This window comes from Anomalospiza imberbis, chromosome 1 (assembly GCF_031753505.1).
Source record: "Anomalospiza imberbis isolate Cuckoo-Finch-1a 21T00152 chromosome 1, ASM3175350v1, whole genome shotgun sequence".
Lineage (NCBI taxonomy): Eukaryota > Metazoa > Chordata > Aves > Passeriformes > Viduidae > Anomalospiza > Anomalospiza imberbis.
The window spans coordinates 49,302,400-49,326,818 of NC_089681.1; the positions used below are offsets into that span (position 1 = coordinate 49,302,400).

The 24,419-nt window shown below is 41.3% G+C and overlaps 1 protein-coding gene and 1 long non-coding RNA gene across 9 annotated transcripts in view; one reads left to right on the forward strand and one right to left on the reverse strand.

The window, feature by feature from the left end:
* The window catches only part of MYOM1 (myomesin 1), a 69,428-nt gene extending 59,851 nt beyond the window's left edge, over window positions 1–9,577 (reverse strand). For 4 of the 8 annotated variants that reach the window (XM_068191363.1, XM_068191353.1, XM_068191317.1 and 1 more), the window contains exons 1-2: window positions 9,085–9,574; window positions 1,068–1,205 (exon numbers count right to left, since the gene is read on the reverse strand). In XM_068191363.1, the coding sequence (XP_068047464.1) occupies window positions 1,068–1,205; window positions 9,085–9,512 (566 nt within the window). In that variant the 5' untranslated portion in view covers window positions 9,513–9,574. Of the gene's footprint in view, window positions 1–1,067; window positions 1,206–9,084 lie in introns of all 8 variants that reach the window. The other 4 variants (XR_010999421.1, XM_068191332.1, XM_068191343.1 and 1 more) reach the window with 2 other exon arrangements.
* On the forward strand, window positions 122–13,914 carry LOC137474627 (uncharacterized). Its single transcript, XR_010999439.1, has 3 exons — window positions 122–312; window positions 10,589–10,696; window positions 12,991–13,914. It is a non-coding gene; the product is annotated as an uncharacterized lncRNA (long non-coding RNA).
* The last annotated feature ends 10,505 nt before the right edge of the window (window positions 13,915–24,419 follow it).

The following is a 24,419-nucleotide window of genomic DNA, read 5'->3' on the forward strand; positions in this document are numbered from 1 at the left end:
GAATGTACAAGGGGTGAGAAAAAATTACTCTGAGACAGTGGGAGGGAGTTAATAAAAAACAAAACTACTGTTCTCATCACAAAAGCATCACAAATGCTCAAAAGGCCAGAGCAATAACATCCTCCACGGACAAGCTGGAACTCAGTTCATGTGAAACCACAAGTTTAGATATAAAGCAGAAGTGCCTTTGTGTGTTGATGAAGCAGTAGACAGAAAAGCACTGGCTCCCTGAAACAATGTGGATGTGTCCCCTGAAAAATGCTGTACAGTAGAGGAAAGACAAATTGAAGGGAGGTTTCTGTTCAATTGCAGGTGGGCAAGAAAATTTTTCCTGGCCTCTAACCAGGAGAAATTTTCCACACTACACCCCAGTATGTATTAATCTGAACAAGTGACTATGCTGGAACTGCTGGAGACTCCTACTAAAATCACTATGCCATACCCCAAAAAGGGCAGGGGAGCCTCTTTGCTGATGTTGGTTCTGGCTTCCACATAAAGTTCACATTCAGCTTTACTGAGAACACTGCTGCAGTAAGATGTATTACCTCAGTAGTAACCATGTAATAAATACCACCAACACGTGAGATCAGTATGAATCATTACAATGGATTTGAGAAAGCATTTGGTTTTATTCCAGGTTTTTCCTGTGCCAGGACAAGATATTAGCACGTTGTTTCATTGTTTCTATGTTTAATGCTTGGTTAGAGAGATCTGATTACGGAATAAGTCTTCAAACCAAAAGAATAAGCTAAATAATGTGGACAACATGCTTCCCTGGTTCCCAATAGGCAGGGTTCTAATTATATTTTCATTTCATATAAAGTGGCCCTGATAATGTGTTCAAAACAAAGTCCAGACACATAGGTTCATTTGCCCTAGCTCTGGATGAACAATGTCCAATTTTCTGCCAGTCAGTTTACTTATCTTTTTCTTTTATCACTCATATGAAGTGCAAATTATCACCATAAGATCCATGAGTGTAAAGACAGATTCATGGATTTGTTATTTTATAATTTGTTAATAGAATGTTAGAAATAAGATACCAAACAAAATAAAAATTATCATACCGTCCTGTGAATATGGGCACAGAGTAGTCTAAGGCTTTGTTCTCTTTGTCCTCTGATATCAAACTCTGTTTTGCTCTCTTTGCTTTGGGACTCATCTTATAGGACTGATCTTCTATCATTAAGTTGGAATTTTTCAGTCTGAAATAAAAATTGTATTGTTAAAATCAGGAAAACAGCTGTGAAGAAGTACTCAAAAATACAATTAAAGTACTACAACCTTTTGTTTTCTTGTTTTGTAATCAAGAATTTATCATTTTTAATAGCCATAGTTTAGTTATTAAACACATAACTAAGTGTACTTTTGACAATCTCACCATTACAAACATATCATTTATGCCCCTTGGTATTAAATCTAAACAGACAGAATAAGCAATATACCTGGTAGCAATGTACTTTTAATAGCTTTTGGTTTGGGACTTGGGAAGATTGTTTAAGTCTCTCTACAGAAATTGTAGGGCACTGTATAGCTCAGAAACCAGGGTTGCCATCCCCACTGCTCTCCCATACCACTCCAGTGGGAAGAGTTGAGCGAAGTAGCACCATTTAACATAGCACATATAAATGGAGGATGACTGAAAAGGAGGAAGAGCTTCCCACCCCCACCCATCCCCCAGTTCTCAGCAGCCTGGGAGGGATTCTGAAGAGTATGAAGCATATTTGAGTCAATCACTTTAGGTTAATTTTTAACATAGTTACAAATTGTGTAAACAAAGCTCAAAACACCTTGTCTTCCTTCGCCAAAGCAACTCATCTCTAATTCCCATATCTATGGAATATGCTAATTATTTGTCAGCCTTTAATAAATCCCCGAAGTCTCTATTCACCTGACTTGCAACATCACCACAGAAAATCGTATGTGAGTCTGCTTCTGGTCTGGGGTTTTGTCTACACAGTATGAGCTGCCTGCTTACATGTGCAGACACAGGAGCAGAATGATGGTTTCTCAGCAAGGCTCATTAGCCCTGACATGTGCCCCTGTCAGGGATAACCTGCTTCCCACACCCTGGATAGCTTACACTGGTGTCTCCACATATATCAAAATCCATGCTAACACTGGGCCCCTGGGAATGTTACACACGCATAATGTAATATAATATTATATCCTTGGGCTAATGTTTTCCTTAGGCTGCATCCCTGCAAAAGTACCACCACCAACACAAGAAGAGTGCTTAGTTTCCAAAATGTGTGCTAGTAATATATCCACTGAGACTGTGTGTGAGATGACACAGGACCACTTTCATTCTCCCATCATTCCTTCATTTCTTTGTGTCCATCCCTTTGCCCAGACTGAGTTCTCTCCCTACCCAGTTCCTGTTAAATCAGTCTCCCATTCTCTAGCTCTCTCTGTCTTTCTTAATGTAATTCCTCTGTGCTCCTCAGGTGCCACCATCACCAAGCCTGCAGCACTTCTGCCAAGAGACGCTCAGTACAGGGGGTAAAAGCAACTGTGCACTGCTTCTCCTTCCTTCCTCCTCTCCCTGTAACCTGGTTTCCACACAAAAGAAGGCACAGCCAGTGGGGGACTGTGGCACACATGGCAGGACTGAGGCCAAGGGTTTTCCATGTCAGGCACCACTGGGTCAGCTAAGGCACAGACCACATCTACAGGAGAGAGATGCTGTGGGCTCTGGGTTTTGACACCAGGCATTGCCCAGGACAGCCAGGGACAGAGTACAAGAGAGGCATATCCAGCTTTAGGGACAGAATTCCAAGCAGAAAACACTCGGGAACAGTCCAGGCAGAGTAAAATGAAAAGGAAGAGACACACTGAAACGGGGTGTGCAATGGCCTTACTCCTGGGTTGGACAATGATGTGGTGCAATCACTATGGCAAACCACAAATGCACTGGGAGAACTCATCAAATAAGGGAAAAGAAACATCAAAGGCAAACTATTTTCATTATTTTTCTTAATTGAATTAGAGTCTGTAAGGAGCTGCAAATCTTTACTTAGCAGGTGACTTTTATTCCTGTCCTATTTAAAAATGGGTCAAACCTGGAATTTTGACTCTGACAGCCATTAGATTTCCTCAGAGCTTTAGGCTGAACCTGTTAGGAGGCCACTTCATTCCTAGTTGTTTCTATATCAAGGAAGATCACAGTACCAACTGAACTTAAGTTAAATGTCTAGAAGTTTTTATTTTCACAAATGTAGTTGAAATGTAGTGGAAATTTCAGCTCAGGCATTTACAGCACTGTTAAATCCAGACACAAATATTATTCCTAAAGGAGAGTTTGGCCTTGCAGTCATTTTATTTTTCATTTAAGGTCCAGATTACACACTCATGCAGGGATTAATGGGAAGCATATATAGCAGTTCCCATCACTCCCTGCTAGGCATTTTGTTGACATATTTCCTGTATGGTAGTGGGGGTTTCCTATCTTTCATTTATATCTCTCTACAATTATTTGAAAAGGCAAGAATAAATTGCTACAGGTTCTGTTTGTTTGGAGGCTGTTTTTAAACTCAAACACTCCAACTGTTTGAAGTTGAATATCTCACCTTCGTGACCATACCCGAGCACCCAGCTGATGTTTTCAGAGGGATACCTAGAGTCACTCCTTCTTTAGAATTGCACTGCATAAACCAAGAGATTAGATGAATAAATTTGAAGCAGCAGAAAATGTTTCTCCTTTCTAAATTCTGGCAGAGCTAGATGGAGGCTACTAAAAACACATATTTAAATGGAGCTCTTTGCTTGAGAATATAGGTTAAACACTATTCTATCATGAGGTTTATTTCCCTGTTCTCCTGTGTTCTTACTATTTCTTCCTGTGTAACACAAAAACAAAATCCTGCCTAAAACCATTATTTAGGTGGCCCAAAGGAGGCCTCTGTTTCTTGAACCAGATTCTAAAATCTTGCCCTCAATTTTAAAACGTTCCAACCTTTTACCTGATATGTGGAACAGAATCTCCTGCAAGAGCAGGGTATCAGTGCTCTCTAGTTTCATAGGGAGGAACAGTACCATGACCTTTTAACATCTTTCAGCCTCATCTGATATGCCCAGCTAGCATATGTATATTTTTTTCCAGGTCAGATATTATCTGTATAGTTTTATCAAGGTTGGTAACCTAAGCCTACTTCAGGGCTGTTTCCAGCATGTTAAAATGTCAATGCCAGCATTCTCCTAGTTTTTCATTAGAGTTGTAAAAGGCACAGGCATTGTTCTGCAGAGATGTAAAAAACAGATGCTACTAACTTTTCCCTCTAGCCTAAAGAGGAACTAAAGAAAACACTGTGCAGGACATCTGCAGCTCCCAAACAGATGCTTTGCTCTGTGTTGATGTCTTATTCTCAGATAGAGAATATGTTGGCACTGCCCTTGTTTCTGTGCCTGAAGGGACAGGTTTACCACACTACCCAAAGAGAATCTGCACCCAATGGATGTAGAAATGTGTTCTGGAAGCAGACCACAACACCCTATTATTTCGTGCTTTCACTCCTGCATGAAAAGGCACATGTAAGCTCTTTTACACCTCTACAAAACCATGTATGTTGTCCTAAGCAGAAAGAGATGATGGTGTACACAATGATTGCACCAGCTGAACCTCCTGGAGAACCTGTTAGCCATGAGTCCTTACCCATGCTCTCTTTTTAGCAGCTGTTTCTTTTCTAATATGCAATATTTTAACTTACTGTAAATAGGAGAAAAACTCTTTAAATTCAGCCTCTAAAAATGAGAAATGCTCTCTGGTGACTATATTAATTTTAAGTTGCTGACAGGTTTGTCACAAGCCTAGGCAATACTGCTGGTGATATTCCCTAACACAGCTTACACAACAATTTTATTTGAAGGGGAACTGTTTCCACATAGCAGGTCTCATTAAAACAATTTCCATACTTGGGTATGACATCTGAAAGCTTCTTAACCCTCACCTATAATAAACCAAAGGATGAGCAGTGCCAAGATCATGGACTTCTAATGTTTCTGGAAGTGTTTTATTTACTCAGCCTTGTCCCAATCCTGGTTGCAATGTTGCTCAGAAGAGCATTAGCTCTCACTGGCAGCCCAATTAAAGGCAAGTTAGAAAGGCATTTTTCCTCTCTTTGCTTGGTACACCTGAATTATACCATGTCCTCTTTGCTGTTTCACCTGACCTGTAAAATAAATGCAAATGCCTGAGCCACACCAGTAACTTCTGTTTTCCCTCTAAGCAGGTGTCTGGCCCTTCTGGTGGTAGATAATCTGTCTGTGAAACAATGGGATTATTGATACTGCTAGACGGGAGAATAACACATGGAAAAGCAGTGAAATTTTGAGCAAAGGCAAATCACTGAGCTTCCACAAATAAGAGTTAAACACGTTTAATCCAGCACCCCTGTATGACAGCCCTGTAGCTCTATAAGAAGCTTTGGCAGATCTGACTCAAATCTTCTCAGAAGCACACAGAGGATGGAGCACTGCTGTGGAAGGAGACAGGAGCCAGGTTTCCCACAGGAGCCAACCTGCCCATGCTGGCAGCCCCCAAGGACTGGATGGGGAAGAGCATGGGTGGTCACAACATCGGCTTGTGGGTGACATACATCCCTCACCTGTACAAAGCCTCAAGGGAAGCAGCTAATGTCACTTTTCCTGCCTCTGCTGAAGCCAAAGAAGTGCTTGGTTAGAGACAGCCCCACGAGCTGATGGGGAGGGCTGGGTGTGAAGAGGCAACCTCTCCATGGTGAGATGCCCTTTCTTCTGGGAGGTTTGCACCTTTGGCCAACCGCAACCAGCAGAGCTGCTAGCTTCCATACTTGCTCTTGATTTTGCCAGTTTTCATTTTGCTCCCTGTACTTCCTCAAGATTTTGTGGTGTGTAAAAGACTTGAAATGTGGGGGACAGGCTACTTGCACAGGGAAAATTTTTCATCCTTCTGAAAAATCAAGCTGTGGCTCCTTCAAACTGCCTGTTTTCACACCCTGGGAATGTTTTCCACTCAAGTGCGGCTTCAACATTACAGAACTGGGTCCAGGTCAAGGTCTTGCAGGTTACATAGTTCCTAGTCCTTCTCCACTGCTTTCCCCATGATAAATTCCTTACATAGCACTAACTACATGTCAACACCAATGCTTCATGAAATCTTTTCTGTACTGTGGCTACAAAAATGGATGAGACTTAAATTTTGCAGTAACTCTAAGTTTATCTACTTAGAAGCTACTTTAGATAAAAATAAGAAGTAACCTGAATAAAAATGTAATATTTGAGTTTTTCTGTTGGGCTCAATGGTGTTTATCTGCAAAACTACATCCATTATGCATAAATCTATATTTGATGGTAATATTCACTGATATACAATTATCAATTGTTAGCTGAAAAATATTGTCTGGATTTGGATTTGTGTGTCCATTCTGGTTTCAAGGAAACACTCAGGTCATTTAGATACAGCATTTCAATTCAACCTTTTCTACTTCTAGAAAATTGAAAGAATTTGAAGACTCTTTTTTTTCCTACACCATTCTTTTCATATGGATGAAAACAGAAAGTTTTTGATTTCCCTAATTTATTTGAGTAACACTTGTCTCCACATTACCCCTTGAAGTATTTTGCCTTATCTGGGAAAGACAGTACAAATTTGGCAAGAATTCCTTCAAATTTGAACTACATTTAGCTGTAGTATTGCATTATTTTTTCCATTTTGCCTCTTGCAAATTGCAGAAATATGGGCTGCAAAAAAGAAAAAAATACCAACATAGAGGCAATATTAGCCATAAACCCTAGTTAAATACTGAAATTTTCATCCAGAAATATTGTCTTCTGTGTTAATTAAGTTTTGTGTAAGAGAGCTTGGAATCCTATGTATCTAATCTCCAGAGTCCTTGTCTTAGGTAGCAGCAATGAATTTTTTCCAATACAATGACAGGACCACAGAAATAAAGAAGTTGCAGCTGAGACATTCTTATGTCTGAATAATCTATTGGTAAGCCTTGTACTACAGAGCATTATATAGGCAAATATGCTACTTTAAACCAAAAACTTTTATCTCGAGCAAAACCTCAGTAAATGTTTTAAATTCTCTCTCAACTAAACAATTTAATTTCCTTCAATATTATACTGTTGATATTAGAGTTATTCTTAATGAGAAACACACAGATTTCAGAAGAAACTTGTGTGACAGCTGAAGTGCTTGTAAGCGGGACTCAGAAACAGATTTTTTTTAACAATCATTTTTTACAACTTGAAGTTCTTTTTTTATGATAACCTTTTCTTCAAGAAGAAGCAAGTTTTGGATTATGGTCAGCAACAGAGTGCAGGCACAGCTCCATTGCTGCAGAAATTTGGGATATCTTCCCTTACCCAGCTCCCTTTGGAAGCATAACCATCTGTCCTAGCACCTCCAGTTTTCTTCCCTTCACCAGCAGATTATAAATGAGATTCTCACTGCTTTCTCAGTGGTATATTATCTGCACAACTAAAATTGTTTCAACAACAAAGCCCAGCGTAAGACAATCAGCTACAGAATCATAAAATCATTACAACCCCTAAGATCATCAGGTTCAACCAGTAACCCAGCACTGCCAAGCCCACCCTTAAACCATGTCCTTAAGTGCCACACATTTTTGAACGCTTCCAAGAATGATGATTCCCCCATTTCCGTGGTCAGCCTATTCCAATACCTGACCACCCTTTCAGTGAAGAAATATTTCCTAATATCCTATCTAAACCTCCCCTAGTACAACTTGAGGCCATTTCCTCTCATCCTGTCTGATTACCTGGGAGACAAGACCAAGGCCTGCCTGGTTACGCTCTCAGACAACTATAGAGAGTGATAAGGCCTCCCCTGAGTATCCCTTTCTCCTGGATAAATAACTGTATTTCCCTCAGCTGCTCCTCATAAGACTTGTACTCCAGAACCTTCATCAGCTTTGTTGCCCCTCTTTGGACACATTCCAGCAACTCAATGTCTTTCTTGTAGTAAAGAGTTAAGTAAAGTCATTCACCTCGACTGTAACAGCCTGAGGATCAAATTCCTGAACAAACTCTGGCAAATAGAGATTGGACCCTGAGCTTCCTGAAAGCCAAGATTTCAGTGAAGGCTGAAATCACAAGGTATTGTTTCCTGTGGTACACATAGTCTTTCTCTCATTGGTTTTGGCCAAGATTCCACCATTATCCACAATCTGGGGAGGACATTCAGTTTTCAAAATTTAAATTTTCTGGTGGACATGTTTTGATCAGTTCTGCTAATGATACTCTTAATTTTACATTAATATAACAGCAAGCAGATGTTTTGAGCTATAATTTGTTGATTGTTTCCTCTATTGCTAACAGCTGCTCTAATCTTACTTTAATACTTCCCTAATTTCTGTAAATCTCTGATATATCTGCATACAAATATTATGAGGCCATTATAGCAAAAATATTATGCTCATGTAATTGCTTGAGCAATATTTATGATCTTAAATTTAAAAAATAAAAAAAGAGCTGAGCATAGCTACTATTCTCTCGTAAAATGGGACACTACAGGTTACTTCTACTTTGGAAATAGTATGCATCAACCAATATACAGTGTGAAAATTTCAGTTTCTGGAATCACTCAGTGCAAAAGTGAAACTATTAGGCCAAAGAAGAATTAATAATATATGGACACATCAACTCAAACTTGCATGAAGAGCATTGAGTTCTTTTACTACTCCAGCCTTGCCAGATAAGAGACAGCCTCAACCCAAAGCTATCTCAACTCTTCACATTAAATTCAGCTGTATTAATGTGGCTAAACAACTTCGAAGGAGAGGTTGCTCATGCCTAACCAATTTGGAGTGGGAATATGTCAGCACTCAGTCACATCAGCACTGACAGTGCTATTCTTATGATAGTCCAAGCATCACACATGGATTAGTCCAACAAACTAATATGACCACAGTCCTTCCCATTGCCAAAGCCAAGGGAGAACACCTGACCAGGAAAATACAGTAATGCCAAGTTATAGAGAAACTTTATGTGGATGAGGAGGAGAGTTTTGCCATTGTTTTCAGTGGGAGGTGGTTGGAAATTTTTCTACCAAGATGCTGTTTTGAAGATGGATTATCTTACCCAAAACTGTAGGCTTCAGATCCCAGCCTGTATGCTGCAGCCAGCTTGTTGATGGATTCAGATGCATGGCTGTAGGCAGCTGAGCTGGTGCTGAGGGACTCAGAGTCAAGGCTGTAGGCAGCAGATCTCTTGCTTTGTGCGGCAGAGTGGTCGTAGGCGGTGGATCCATAGCTGTAGGCTGCTGACTCAAGGTCATGGGCTGAAGAGCCATGGCTATAAGCTGCTGAGGAGTCAAGGCTGAAGCCTGCTGCAGATGAGTGGCGGTAGGCTGCGGAGCCCCTGGTGTAAGCAGCAGATCCTTGAGCATAGACGGCAGATTTGCTCTTTGTCTCCTTTTGGTACTGGCTCACAGTGGACGACAGTGCTTTGTGGCGGTACGCACGGTCATAGTGCTCATGGTGTCTTTGGTAGAACGGTAAAGACATCATCGGGGCCTTTGAATTTTGGGTTTCACTGCACTTTTCTGAATGCAAATAAAAACAGGATAATATCTGAAAAAGAACATGTCAAACATAAGGACTACTGTCAAGGAAACTCCTGAGTTAGCATACAAATAATACCCAACTTCACACAAACTAACACTGAACTTGAAAAATCAACTGCAATGAATTTAGGGTTATCTCTTTATGATGTGATTTAGACTTTCAGACAGATTAATATTCAGATTTCAAGATGCTCACATGTCACCCATCATGACCAGAAACCTTTGCACTGTTGTGTGTCTGTTCATTTACAGTTTGTTCCCTGCTACTGCAAACTATTCACGTTTTATGTGCTCACTTATTACTGCAAACTAATGAAAGTCTGTGTGCCTGGCTTCTTCAGAGATAGGATAAATAATTTTGTTCAATTACAATAGAGATAATAAAGTAATAAATTATTTTAAAGGCATGAGCAAATCCAACAAGGCTATAAAAGCTGAAACAAAAATATATGAACATTTCATTTATTTTTGTAATCCAATTTTCAGACTGAATTTAATCTTCCATTTATTATTACAACAGTGAATTAAAACACTAAGACTGAGAAGGTAAATGTGCATTATAGTGATTGTTTTGCACGTGATACCAGGGTTCAATTTAAAAGGACTTATTGGGCATCATACTTTTACAGTTGAGTCCAGTCTGTATGCAACAGGTAAAATAATATCATGCTCCTCAATGCAAATTCTTTTCTTTTAACCTAAAATGTCATCTTCAAGGTTGCCAAGACCCTTCCTCCAGATGATAGGCCCATTTAATTTTAGTTTGCACGTCATCAGTTGATTGCCTTGTAGTCACTTGTAGTACAAATTTTGATCAGGTGAGAAGTAGTACCCCTCTCAAAATGGCATGAAAGTTGAGTGCAGAAAGAATTTCCCTTGTCTGTTTGTTTGTTTTAAAACCAGCAGCTCAGTCATTATTTTGCATTTTTATTTTGCTGTTGTTATAACTGACTTTTTCTACTTAGACATGGAAGCTTGCCTCAAGTAATGTATGTTAACCGTTCTTTCTCTTTCTTTTAGGCTCACATGGCTACTAGGATTGTCCCTGAAAAGGTCCCTGATTAGTAAGAGAAATGAGCTACAATAAGGAAATGTTAACAAGGATTTAAAGAAGATCAAAAAACAAGGGTGAGAAGTGTTTGTTATTGTTTTGAGGGTTTTTTTTAGTATTGATCACAACAGCAGGAATATTGTTCTGCTTCGTGATTTCTTCATATAAATGAAAAACTATTTAATGTTTGGACTTAAAATACACTTACAGAACTATAAGACAATCATGACTTCATTAAAGTCTAGATATCCAATTTGGGTTGTCCTGCACAGGGTCAAGAGTTGGTCTTTGATGTTGCTTGTGGGTCCCTTCCAATTCAGAATATTCTGTGATTCTGTGATTTTTTTCCCCTCTGGTCTTTATGACCCCTAGATTTCAGTCCTTGGCTTTTCCTTTAGTATTTGGTTCTGATAGCAAGTCAACAAATTTCAAACTATGCTCTTTGAAAGCTGCTGAGGTACTTGCTCTCACCAAGGCAAATTATGAAAAGAAAACCCAAGACCAAAAACTCAACAAACCAAACCCAAACCAAACAAAAACCAAAAACAAAGAGGAAAATGTTCTTCTATTTCAGGGATCTCACAAGGGAAATGCTCCTTGTAGGATAACTTCAGCTGCAGGAAGTCAACAAGGAAGAAATTTATTCAGAAACTTTTTATGTAAAAGAAATTGCTGATATCCTGACCAAAGGGAAACTGTGAGACTTCAAGGAGACCAAATTATATACTTACTTTATTTTTATCTGAGGAAGAAGGAGAAATGCGTAAGAGTGTTAGCCCGTTGGTCTCTATAGCAAAAGCTGACATTCCTTTTTAACTCTCTTATTCCTAATGCTGGCTATTTTTTCATGTCAGTCTAAAATAATGCAATTATCCTGTCTAGCATTCTTGTTTCTACTACCTGTCAGTATTTTGTGTTGTTACTTATTTCACTTAGTTAGCTACCAGTAGTATGTAGTTTCTCTTAATTTCCCTAGTTTCAGGAGATGCTTTTCCTTCATTTTTTTCTTCATTGTCTCCCTCTTCCACCTCTGCAGGGCTGCGTTTAGGACTTGTAAGTCATTATGATCACTGCCTAGGAAGTTTAAGACATACAGAAGAATATTGTCTTGCACACTGAAAGGGAAGCAACATGAGAACATCCTGTTTTCCTTCTGCAGAGTACTTTGGTTTGTCTTCACCAGCTTTATTTGAAGTGTTGGCTGGCTTCATCATTCATGCAACAGCCACAATGCTAACAGACACTCGGCTCAGGCATTCCCACAGCCTTCCAGGCTTCAAAGCATGGAAGGTGATCCACAAGTATGAAGCACTGCATGTGTTGCCCATTAAGAAGTTAAACGAGGCATTTCATTTACTTTTTATCAGACCAAAAGAACAAGTTACAATGTACAAAGGAAACATTTTTCTTCCAAACATGAAAGGTCTCACTCTCTCACAGTCCTCAGGAGTAAAAGTCTGTGATAGGAGTAAGGACTATGAGAGCAAGGCAGGTGCTGAACACTAAGTCAGCTCTAATGGTTCAAATCAAAGACCAGCACTGACTCACATCATGTAAAAGGAAACTCTTTTAATAGGCATTTTATCACACCATGAGTTATGTTTTATATTTCCTCTGAAACATCACGGATTGCTCACAGGCCAAGATAAGCTGGTTACATTAGTCTGATCAGATACAGTAGTGTGATGCTATCGGAGATGACAAGTAACTCAGAAAGTTCCAAGGACTTTGCTCGTATCTGGAGCACTTCCTGATTATCAGACTGACTCCCATCTCTTAAGTTTTATCTATGCTACCTGCACCCACTTAGTCTGCGTGCACCAATCAGTCCACTTCAGTGTGAGGGCAACACTCCCTCTCAAGATCAGTGTAGCACTTCAGAGCTTGGCCTAAAAATATTAGTGGCCATAGTTAGATGAATTCACAGTTTTTGGGGCTGTATTTTAGCAGCTATTGAACTGAATATTTAAAATTACTACTGAGCAGACAGACAGTTCTGTACTTGTCCATAGTACAATAGTACATAGTTTAATGTGTAGTTCATAGCTACGCATTAAAGGAAGTGATTCTGCTGGCATTACCTCTTGTGCTGTTTATCAGTCTGTGTAATTCTTTAAAGATCTACTCCATCAATTAATGAAAACAGTGGAATAGATTTAAAGAAAGAAACTCTTGCAAGCAAAGATAACATCCTAATCAACAAGAAAATATTTTTGTTATTTAAACCTTCTCTAAGCCCATAGGAGACTACATGACAAACTCCTCCTGTATCTCAGTAATCCATGCTTCATTTGAGAGTACTGTAACAATATGCAAAGATAGCTGAGTGAAAATAAAAGAGCCCCTGCTCTACTTTCTTTCAGGTTCACAGCTGAACCTTCAGATGTCTTCAATTCGTGTCCACAAATCCCTCAACAGCTGAGCTAAGAAGAATAAAGGGAGCTACTATCAACTTGGCATTACAGATTCAGATTAAAAATAATTGAACACGTAAAACCTTCCGGCATAAAAAAACCACTTACCAGGATCCAAATGAATGGCAGCAAATGGAAGAGCTCCCAAGTGGATGAATAGCACAAAAATACAGCAACAATGAAGCCAGCAAAGAAAGAGGTAGTTAGGACGAGGGGTAAGGACTGGACTTCAAGGTCCAGAACAAAAATAATGCCTGCAGTCAGTGGAATGTCAGAGCCCCAGTCCAGACCTTTTATGGCCAGGGGGATGCTATAAATATAGCATGGAAGAGGGAGAGGGACAGAGATAGATACCGATACCCTGTACTATCTCTGTGCAAAGACATGATGACGGCAGCTTCAAACTAAAGGAGATACAGAGTTCTCCCTTTAAAATATCCTCACTAAATTCTGAATAAAATCAGCATTTCACTCAAAATTATTTCTAGGATTTTTTTTTCCTTAGTTAAATCAGATTTAGGAGGAGAGAAAAAAAAATTGTGTCATGAACCAGAAACTAGGAAAGACCAAACCCTGTGTTGACCTTGCTATGGTACAAGAATTTGAATATTTTATTGGTTCTTTTTTTTAATGCCAAGCCACAGTACAGGTAATATAAATATTTCAGCTTAATGACAGACTATCTATCAAGACTCTCTAAAGTCATATGAGTTACATTTCAACAGAAATGTGTTTTCTTTGTTCTGTCAACAGTGTTACTTTTTTATCATCTTCTTTAAGATAAAATGCTAAATTAAGAACATGACCTCACGAGGCATTTAAGTAGATATAAAAAACGCAGCTCTAAAATCTAACTTTTTGTTTCTAAATTAAACAGTATTACCTCTAGGAATAATTAAATGGGCTTGTCTTCTTTCATTTTGTTCCCAGCATTCTGGCATAGAAATTAGTAATCTGTGTGGTTAAATATTATACCAGAATGAGTTCTGTCATCTGAGATCTAATAGGTGGAATGCAGTATGACTTCATTGTAATACAATTTACCTCTGCACTGTAAATTTGGCTTTCAAGAAAAGTGATTAGTGCATTTTATTTTGTTCATTTGCATTGACAGAAATAATAACCCTCAAAGTTCTCTTATAGCTTCTTTTCACACTTGCCAAGCAACACAACCAAGAACATTCCAGATCCTTCTGCTCTGCTAGCACTGTTCCCTTTATGGGTGTAACCACCAGAAGAAGGTCTGAACAAGGCTAGAGGATCCCAGGCTTTTCTTTACAATAGTTCATCCGTATCTTCTTCTTCACCTCACCGCCTTGATTCTACATTAAATCCCTTCATTGTCCCCACTAGCTACTTGTTCCCTGGGGAGCCACTGCCTCCTGCCTGATGCTCCACCATGCAGTAAGTTCAGAAGCCTCTTCATCTCCCAAACTAGGAGCTGCTCAGGTGCACCAAACGTATGGGCTTTTGGGTTTTCCTCATGAGGACAGAAACCATGGCCAGCAAAAAGTTGTGCATTCATAGAAACTGTATTGTGGCTCAGGAAACTGCCCAAATCTGCAACAGGCAGAATGAAAAATGGGAACCTTAATACAAGCTTTTCTTCCCCCAGAATACTGTGCCAGTGGCAGTGCCACTGAACAATAGGCTCTGGGCTATAATGTGTATTTTTAGTTAGAGTAGATGGAGCCTCAGGGGACAGACTCCTGGATTCCATTACAAACTCCTGATCCACTCCTTCACCATGGGTCATTTGCACCGACATTGTAGAAGTCTTAATGACAGGCAAATTGCTTTTTAAGAATACAAGAAAATGTAGAGAAATGAAAGCAATTAAATAACACATTTCTCTGCTTTAATTGCAAGACAATTTGTATAGCTCACACGTGGGAGATAAAAATCTGAACATATTTCGTGTTTTTGTAAGGCACAATGGCACTATGAAGTTCAATACAGTTTTCAAATTCTGTGTTGCCTCCATTCATTCTGTAAATAAAATGGAGATACAATGTAACAGCAAAATATTTAGTATTATTTTGCCCCTTAAATTTACACGTTTTCAGATCTAGCTTTATTATGAGATAATATCCACAGCTAATTTCAAATCACTGAAATCCTATTTGAATATCAAAGTACATATTTTAAATCACTTGGAGCTCTGCACGCCTCAGAATCCCTGCAACACTCTGTATCCACATGTATTTAGTCACATTGGGCTTGGGAGAGACACCCTTAGGAAATACTAGTTCTGTCTTCTCCTAATTAGAACTACATACTGCTAGAGACAAGTTTGTTTTTCTGAATGGGAAAGCTGGAATATTAATTTAGAACCTGATATGACAGAACAAAAAGCTTTCCAGACTGTCCGCTGAAGTTTTGAGAGCTACAGCATCCTGTAGCTGAGGGCAGTCCATCTCTTTCATTTGAGTATAATCTTAAATAAATCTAGCAAAACAATTTTTGGAGAACAGAGGCTTTGAGCATGTGTGTTGTCTTCTGGAGTTTGCTTTCAAAGTTGGGTCCAGTTTTCTGAATTGATTTTTATCAAGAAGAAAAATCACTTTAGGAAGATGTGTTATTGTCCATTATACTCCAACTAGCCATCTTCATAACCCACTGAAGGGAAGGGAGGTTTGTGTTCCCTGCCTTCACCCATAAGAAGGTATTAATATCCAGGCTTCTGTTGATTCTCTGCATCACTCTCAGCTCATATATGTAACAAGCAGTCAACCTGTTAACAGAAGGGTCTGAGTGCAGCCTACAACAGCTTGAGTGTCTGGCCTCACACCTGAAGAACCAAGTACAAGACCACTGCCTCCTTGATTTGGATAGAAATTTTTCCAAAAGCCTCTCAAGCTATTGACTGTTGGTGCCTAGATCAATTTTTCATCATACAGAAATATTTGCCTTACCATTATTAGCAACATTTATTCTGCAGCGTCTCTCTGGAACTGGAAATGTCGCATTAAAATATTGTTGCTGACAGCATTTCTTTTCCTTTGTAACATTATGAAGATTTCTGTCCATAATAAAACCTTACCCCAAGAGCATATAGCAGATTCTTGGAGCTATTCCAAAAGAAAATTCTTATAATTTATTTAAGTGCTTTTGGCCCCTAGATTTTTTTTTTAATCCATAGTATCTCCTGTCATTTTAAGTTCCATATTGAAACAGATGGTTGTCAAATGTCCTCCCACATTTTATCATTCTTTCCTAAACATCACAGATTTTTCAATACATTTATTCCAGTAATGATGGATAGTTTCTATATCATTGTTGTGTTCAGCTTTGTACCTTGGAAAGACTGGCCAAAACTCCTTGACACATGATTGCTGAAGGACCAGAGTCGTACCTGTTAACTGTTATCTGTAACTGCAGATAACCCAAACCCAGAAAACTTGACTGAAGTACAATATCTGAGCTCCTGCCACTCAGGCATGCAGCTTTTAGAAGCAGGTAATATACTTCAAAATATGAGTTAAATAGTTTAGGCAGGATATTGACCAAACAGAGGTGCCCAACGTCTGGGACTGGAGCAGTGGGAGAGGCACTGGCTGCCAGGTCCTGATAGAGCCTGTGGGGAGCTCCAATGCCCCTGAGGAGCACTAAAACCAGTGAATTTTGCAGTGATTGCCACCCCCTTTCCTGTTATCCATAGCCCATGTAACTGAACTATGTCATTACAAAGAAAACAATCAGTAGATATCATCTTACTGAAGTGCAAGCTACTATCGCAATAATATAAGCGATTGCCTCAGCTATTACAATAATCATTCCCACAATCATTCAGGCACAACTAACACAAATGTACCCAGTACACAAGCACATCTTCCTTTTTTTTATCCTCACATTAGTTGATGAAATACTTTTGAATCAAACAAATGTTTCTTAAAAAAAAAAGATAGTGGCTATGTCTTAAGAGAAGAAACAAATAATGGTTTTAGCTCTTTAGCCATCATCCTTGGAAATTATGTCTAATATAACAATTATGCTCAAACAATTAGAACAAAGTTTTGAGGAGAATTTGCATCAGAAATTCATACATTGCTTTATTCAACACTCCCTACAGGACAGACCTTCAAATTTCAAACATCAATCATGAGTAATGTCCTGGTTTAGGACAAATTAGGGGAAAATCTCCGAAGGAGCTTCTTTAAAGGAAACAAACCCTTACAACTCCTCCCCCCTCCCTACTACCGGGTTCGGGAGGAATTTCCTCGGAGGATAAGTGGAAAAAACTTGTTTATTAAGCAAGAACAAAAAAAACACTCTCCAACACAAGAAAAAACAGCCCGAGATGACAACAAACGTTTTCACCAGTCTGAGAGAGACCGAACGGCTTGGGCAGTCTGCTGAGGAGGGTGTTGAGCTTCTCTGTAGTGCAGACTCCGGAGGAGTTCTTTGACGTTCTCGAATCAAGGTCCGAAGCAGGTCCGATGTTTTCAGGGAAGGGGAGGAAGGAAGGGAAAAACAAAAAATAGAAAAATGGCAAAATAAGGCAAGCAAAGAAAAAGCAAAAAAAAACAAGCGAGCAGAGCAAGCGAAGCAGGCCTAAAGCTAGCAGCAGCAAGCCATAGCAAGCAAGCCGGGGGAGGGACACGGCTATAGACAAAACAAACTGAGAGCACGGGAACAGGAATACACGATTGGGATACAAAGCATGAAAATGTCCTGTCACCCCAGGACATTCCACCCCTTATCCCATATCGTGAACATGTTAATGAACACAATGTAAAACTTTTCATTTCACGTGTTCAAACTTTCCACACTTAACACATTTCCTTCCATCTTACTTGCTCAGACCTTTGACACTTTCACGTTTCCTTCTGTCTCATGTCTGTATGATGTAACGTACAGACAATGGTGGTAACGTTCAGCAAATAATGATATCATCTCACAATCAGATCTCTTTGAGGTACACAACGGGTTGTTCCATCTTTCTGCATTATCCACCAGGTATAACCTGGTCCTTGGGCAAAGACAATCCCACGAATGGGTTTGCCTGTACTCGAAGCAGGATTAATCCATACTGTCTTCCTCAACAAACCTCTGATATGGGCCACTGGGACTTTATCTCTATCGACTATATTAAGGGGCTCAGACTGGGCAGGACCTGCTCGGTTGGTGGAACCCTGAGTGTTAACTAACCAGGTGGCCCTTGCTAAATACTGCTCCTAGTTTTTGAAAGACCCCCCACTCAATGTTTTCAAAGTGGTTTTTAACAATCCATTGTATCTCTCCACTTTACCTGCAGCTGGTGCATGGTAGGGGATGTGGTATACCCACTCAATGCCATGTTTCTTAGCCCAGGTGTTAATAAGATTATTTTTAAAATGAGTCCCATTGTTTGACTCAATCTTTTCAGGAGTACCATGCCTCCAAAGGACCTGCTTTTCAAGGTCCAGAATGGTGTTGCGGGCTGTAGCATGAGACACGGGGTAGGTTTCCAACCATCCCGTAGTGGCTTCTACCATGGTTAGTACGTGGCGCTTGCCTTGGCGGGTTTGAGGCAATGTGATGTAATCAATTTGCCAAGCCTCCCTATACTTGTACTTGGACCACCGCCCCCCATACTAGAGGGGCTTCACCCGCTTAGCCTGCTTAATGGCGGCACACGTCTCACAGTCATGGATAACTTGAGAAATGCTGTTCATGGTTAGATCTACTCCTCGGTCTCGTGCTCACTTATAGGTGGCATCTCTACTTTGGTGGCCTGAGGCATCATGGGCCCATCGTGCTAGGAACAGCTCTCCTTTGTGCTCCCAGTCAAGATCTATCTTCAACTCCCCTATCTTTGCGGCCTGATTTACCTGCTGATTGTTTTGCTGCTCCTCATTAGCCCTGCTTCTGGGGACATGGGCATCTACATGGCGAACTTTCACAGGTAGTTTCTCTAGCCGGGTAGCGATGTTTTTCCATTCTTCAGCAGCCCAAATTGGTTTTCCTCTGCGCTGCCAGTTCGCCTCCTTCTATCTCTTCAGCCATCTCCACAGAGCATTGGCTACCATCCAGGAATCAGTATAAAGGTAAAGTTTTGGCCACTCCTCTGCTTCAGCAATGTCCAGGGCCAATTGAACAGCTTTGAGTTCCGCAAGTTGACTCGATCTACCTTTTCTTTCGATAGCTTGTGCAACCTGTCGTGTGGGGCTCCATACGGCTGCTTTCCACTTCCGGTTCATTCCTACGAGGCGACAGGAACCATCGGTAAAAAGAGCGTAATGTATGTCTTCTGCCGGCAGTTGGTTATACGGTGGAGCTTCTTCGGCACGGGTCACTTGCTCTTCTCCCTTTTCACCAGTGAGCCTGAAGTTTTCACCCTCAGGCCAATTTGTAATTACCTCTAAAATCCCAGGACGATTTAGTTTCCCAATTTGGGCACGCTGTGTAATGAGGGCAATCCACTTGCTCCATGTAGCACTGGTGGCATGGTGGGTGGAGGGAACCTTTCCTCTAAACATCTACCCCAGCACAGGTAGTCGAGGTGCCAGGAAGAGTTGTACTTCAGTACCAATTACTTCTGAAGCAGCTTGGACTCCTTCATAAGCAGCCAAGATTTCCTTCTCCGTTGGGGTGTAGTTACTTTCAGACCCTCTGTAGCTCTGACTCCAGAATTCCAGTGGTCGGTCTCGGGTCTCTTCAGGCACCTTCTGCCAAAGGCTCCAGGACAGGCCATGGTTCCCGGCTGCAGAATAGAGCATGTTCTTCACATCTGGTCCCGTCCTGACTGGGCCAAGGGCTACTGCATGGGCAATTTCCTGCTTGATCTGGGCAAAAGCTTGTTGCTGCTCAGGGCCCCAATGGAAATCGTTCTTCTTACGAGTAATCAAGTAAAGAGGGCTCACAATCTGACTATACTCAGGAATATGCATCTTCCAGAAACTTATAGCACCTAAGAAAGTTTGCGTTTCTTTCTTATTGGTTGGTGGGGACATAGCTGTGATTTTGTTGATGACATCGGTAGGAATCTGGCGCCGCCTATCTTGCCACTTCACCCCTAGGAACTGGATCTCCCGAGCTGGTCCCTTAACTTTACTTTTCTTAATGGCAAAGCCGGCTTCCAGGAGAATTTGGATGATTTTCTCTCCTTTCTCAAACACTTCTGCTGCTGTGTTTCCCCACACAATGATATCATCAATGTACTGCAAATGTTCTGGAGCTTCACCCTTTTTTAGTGTAGTTTGGATCAGTCCATGACAGATGGTGGGACTGTGTTTCCACCCCTGGGGCAGTCGGTTCCAGGTGTACTGCACGCCCCTCCAGGTGAAAGCAAACTGAGGCCTGCATTCTGTAGCCAGGGGGATGGAGAAAAATGCATTGGCAATATCGATTGTGGCGTACCACTTTGCTGCCTTGGACTCCAGCTCGTACTGGAGTTCTAGCATGTCCGGCACAGCAGCGCTCAGTGGTGGTGTCACTTCATTCAATGCACGGTAATCCACGGTCAATCTCCATTCTCCTTCAGATTTACGTACAGGCCAAATGGGACTGTTGAAGGGTGAGTGGGTTTTACTAACCACCCCTTGGCTTTCTAACTCTCGAATCATCTTGTGAATGGGGATCACAGCATCTCGATTTGTTCGATACTGCCGGCGATGCACTGTCGAGGTGGCAACAGGTACTTGTTGCTCTTCTACCTTCAGGAGTCCTACTGCAGATGGGTTCTTTGACAATCCAGGCAAGGTGTTCAATTTCTTAATGCCCTCTGCCTCCACAGCAGCTATTCTAAAAGCCCACCTGAGTCCCTTAGGGTCTTTGTAGTAGCCACTCTTGAGATAGTCTATGCCCAGAATACACGGAGCCTCGGGGCCAGTCACAATTGGATGTTTGTGCCACTCCTTCCCGGTCAGGCTTACTTCAGCTTCCATTAGAGTCAATTTTTGTGATCCCCCCGTCACCCCGGCAATGGAAATACGTTCTGTTCCCACATGTCCTGAAGGCATTAAGGTACACTGCGAACCAGTATCAACCAAAGCTCTGTATTTCTGTGGCTCTGATGTGCCAGGCCATAGAACCCACACTGTCTAAAAGATTCGATTTTCCCTAACCTCTACCTGGCTAGAGGCAGGGCCCCTCTAAGCCTGGTTATCCTTCTTTCCAGAGACATATGTCTTGGAGGTTCCTTTCAGGGGATCCGACGAATCATCGTCATCATTATGCCTGACAATTCGACTACGGGCAACTGGAGCTGCTTCCCTTTTCTTACCTTCCTTCAATTCACGCACCCGTTGTGCCAGAGCAGCAGTAGACTTCCCATCTCATCTCCTCATGTTTTCTCCAGACTCACGTAAGAAGAACCACAACTCAGCTCGTGGGGTGTACCTTCTCTCCCCAACAATGGAACGTTTGCGTTGGATACCAGGGCGTCTAATTTGTACAGCTGAGATTTGGAGGAGGTCCTCCTTAATCTCTTCCCTGAGTTTCTTACGACTTTCTTCTATTTTGTCTTCTAATTTCTGCAGTCGTGTTTCCACAGCTGCAATTCTGGCATGAGTCGGGCCATGTACAGCATCCGCATATGCTCGAAGCTTCTTCGCCATATCGAGTACAGTCTCATATACCTCATCCCGCTTCATTATTGCTAGAGCAGAAGCGTATTTAGGTGGCCCAAGTCGCACAAGTTTCCTCCACATTACAGGTGTACACGGTACGAAGTCTGGATTCCTAGTTGTTATGTCATCTGAAAAAATGACCTCTACCACTGCCATCTCCCTCAGGCGTTGGATCCCCTGTTCTATGGTCTTCCACCGTGTCTGCTGAATATAGAGGTCATCTGCACACAGGTATCTTTGTGCTACGCTGTCCAGGACCCGTTCCCAGAGGCTGTGAGGGCTAGCCCCTCTCATCATGCCTTGGTCGATCACAGGATCGTGTGACAGGGATCCTAAATGCCTCGCTTCAGTGCCATCCAGAATGGTAGCCTCCCCTGCTGCATCCCAAAGGCGGACTAGCCAACTAATTATAGATTCATCGGGCTGTCGCCTATAATCCTTCTTTAAGCTTCGAAGGTCCTTCAGGGAGAAGGAATCAATATTGGCTCCGGAATCTGTGCCATTTGGTGTGGTTTCTGATTTTGGTGATGGTCCTTCTCTTGGATCATCATCATCATCCTCCACCCTTCGGTCAGTCTTGCTTTTGCACTTTCCACCTCTTGTATTAGCAGCAACAGCCATTGGTTGAGGCTTACTCTCTGGTTTAACTACTGGCCTGGAGCCTGGGATGTTGGCTGCAGCCTGAGTGACTGGGATAGTAACTAACTTATCTCCCTGTTCCCTTTCCTCTGTCTGCTGCCCTACAGTGTCTAGCAGGGTGCGATAAGCATGTGCCAGGGCTTAGCTCACTGCAATGATCTTTTCCTCCTTAGTGTTACCATGGCACCTCTCTTTCAGGTACTTTACCACCTCAGCTGGATTCTGAATTTGTTCAGATGGAAAGTCCCAGACTATAGGATCAGAAAACTCCTTTAAAATTTGGCCCATATCCTCCCATTTCCCACACCACTCAGGACTCCTCACTCTTGGTTTTACTCCTAAATCAGGAGTCTCACCAGCCCCTCTAGAAATTTCAGCCTTCATCTTATATAAACTACAGACAGTATAAAGAAAGCTTACTAAATTAAATGCCAGAAAGATGGTGTCCTTGGCAGTCAGGGAGAACCAAACATTTTCTAATAGAGATGTAAATAATTCAGAGGAGAAGAAGGAAAGCAAAGGCTGAAAAGCCTCCTCCCCTGCTTCTCCCCTAACAAACTGAGTACACAGCCACAACCACGAACCATACATTCCTGGAACCGATAACAACATTTTTATAAACCTCTTGCAAATCATCACAACCAAGCCCAACCCGATAAATATTCTGGTTAGTGCCCCTCTGCTACAAAAGCTACGCATTAGGGACAATACCGGAGCTATTTCTGGATAAGAAAATAAACCTAGGGACCACAAAGGTATTAAAACTTCAAAAAACCCTAATGACCAGAAATAGAGGCAGGCTTTCAATCCAAATGACATTATAACTTCAAAAACAGACATACCAATGTACCCACGAAACAATTGAGACCAAAATATTATTTAGAATGAAGTTTTTTCCACTTTGTCTGGTCGATTTCCCCGTACGGGCCACCAAAGAATATATTGTCCTGGTTTAGGACAAATTAGGGGAAAATCTCCGAAGGAGCCCCCTTAAAGGAAACAAACCCCCACAACTCCTCCCCCCTCCCTACTACCGGGTTCGGGAGGAATTTCCTCGGAGGATAAGTGGAAAAAACTTGTTTATTAAGCAAGAACAAAAAAAACACTCTCCAACACAAGAAAAAACAGCCCGAGATGACAACAAACGTTTTCACCAGTCTGAGAGAGACCGAACGGCTTGGGCAGTCTGCTGAGGAGGGTGTTGAGCTTCTCTGTAGTGCAGACTCCGGAGGAGTTCCTTGACGTTCTCGAATCAAGGTCCGAAGCAGGTCCGATGTCTTCAGGGAAGGGGAGGAAGGAAGGGAAAAACAAAAAATAGAAAAATGGCAAAATAAGGCAAGCAAAGAAAAAGCAAAAAAAACACAAGCGAGCAGAGCAAGCGAAGCAGGCCTAAAGCTAGCAGCAGCAAGCCATAGCAAGCAAGCCGGGGGAGGGACACGGCTATAGACAAAACAAACTGAGAGCACGGGAACAGGAATACACGATTGGGATACAAAGCATGAAAATGTCCTGTCACCCCAGGACATTAAGAAAGTCTTCCAGAAATTGGGGGTGAATGCAAAAAGACCTGGTGAAGACAAAGAGGTGAACATTAGACTGTTTAGTATTTAAAGAAAATAAGAAGATGCACTGAAGAACAGAAGGAACTGAGATTAGGATCTGATGGGTGGACATGAAAGTCAGAGATAATTTTGGTGAATATTTCCCAGGTGTGATTTAACTTTAAATGAAAGTAGTTCAAACATCAACAGCATAAGCTGTAGCACCAAATTATTATGAGACAATTGCCAAACCCACCAGGACTTAACAAATATTCAGAGAGTTAATCAAATTATTTGAATAGTTTTTTTCAGTAACTTAAAATATCTGCTATAGATGGTGACTTCAGACTCCAGTGCAGTTATATTCCTCAAAGGCAGCTGTGTGTTTAACTCTGAAATGGATTAATCCTGATATTTATGTGATGGGCCAATACTCTGATTTCTCCATCCATGCTGTAGGACCAGGGTTTTTTCATTTCTGAGCGACTTTAAGTTTGGAGACTCAACAAAAGGGACTGGCATGAACTAAAATAAGATGCTTCAAAGACTGGAGGGCAAGATCATTTTTCTGTCTGATGATGGTCAGTTTTGGATAGTTCAGGAAAACAAGCAAGAAATGAAAGTGAACAGGTTTTCAAAATCCTTTCCAGGGGA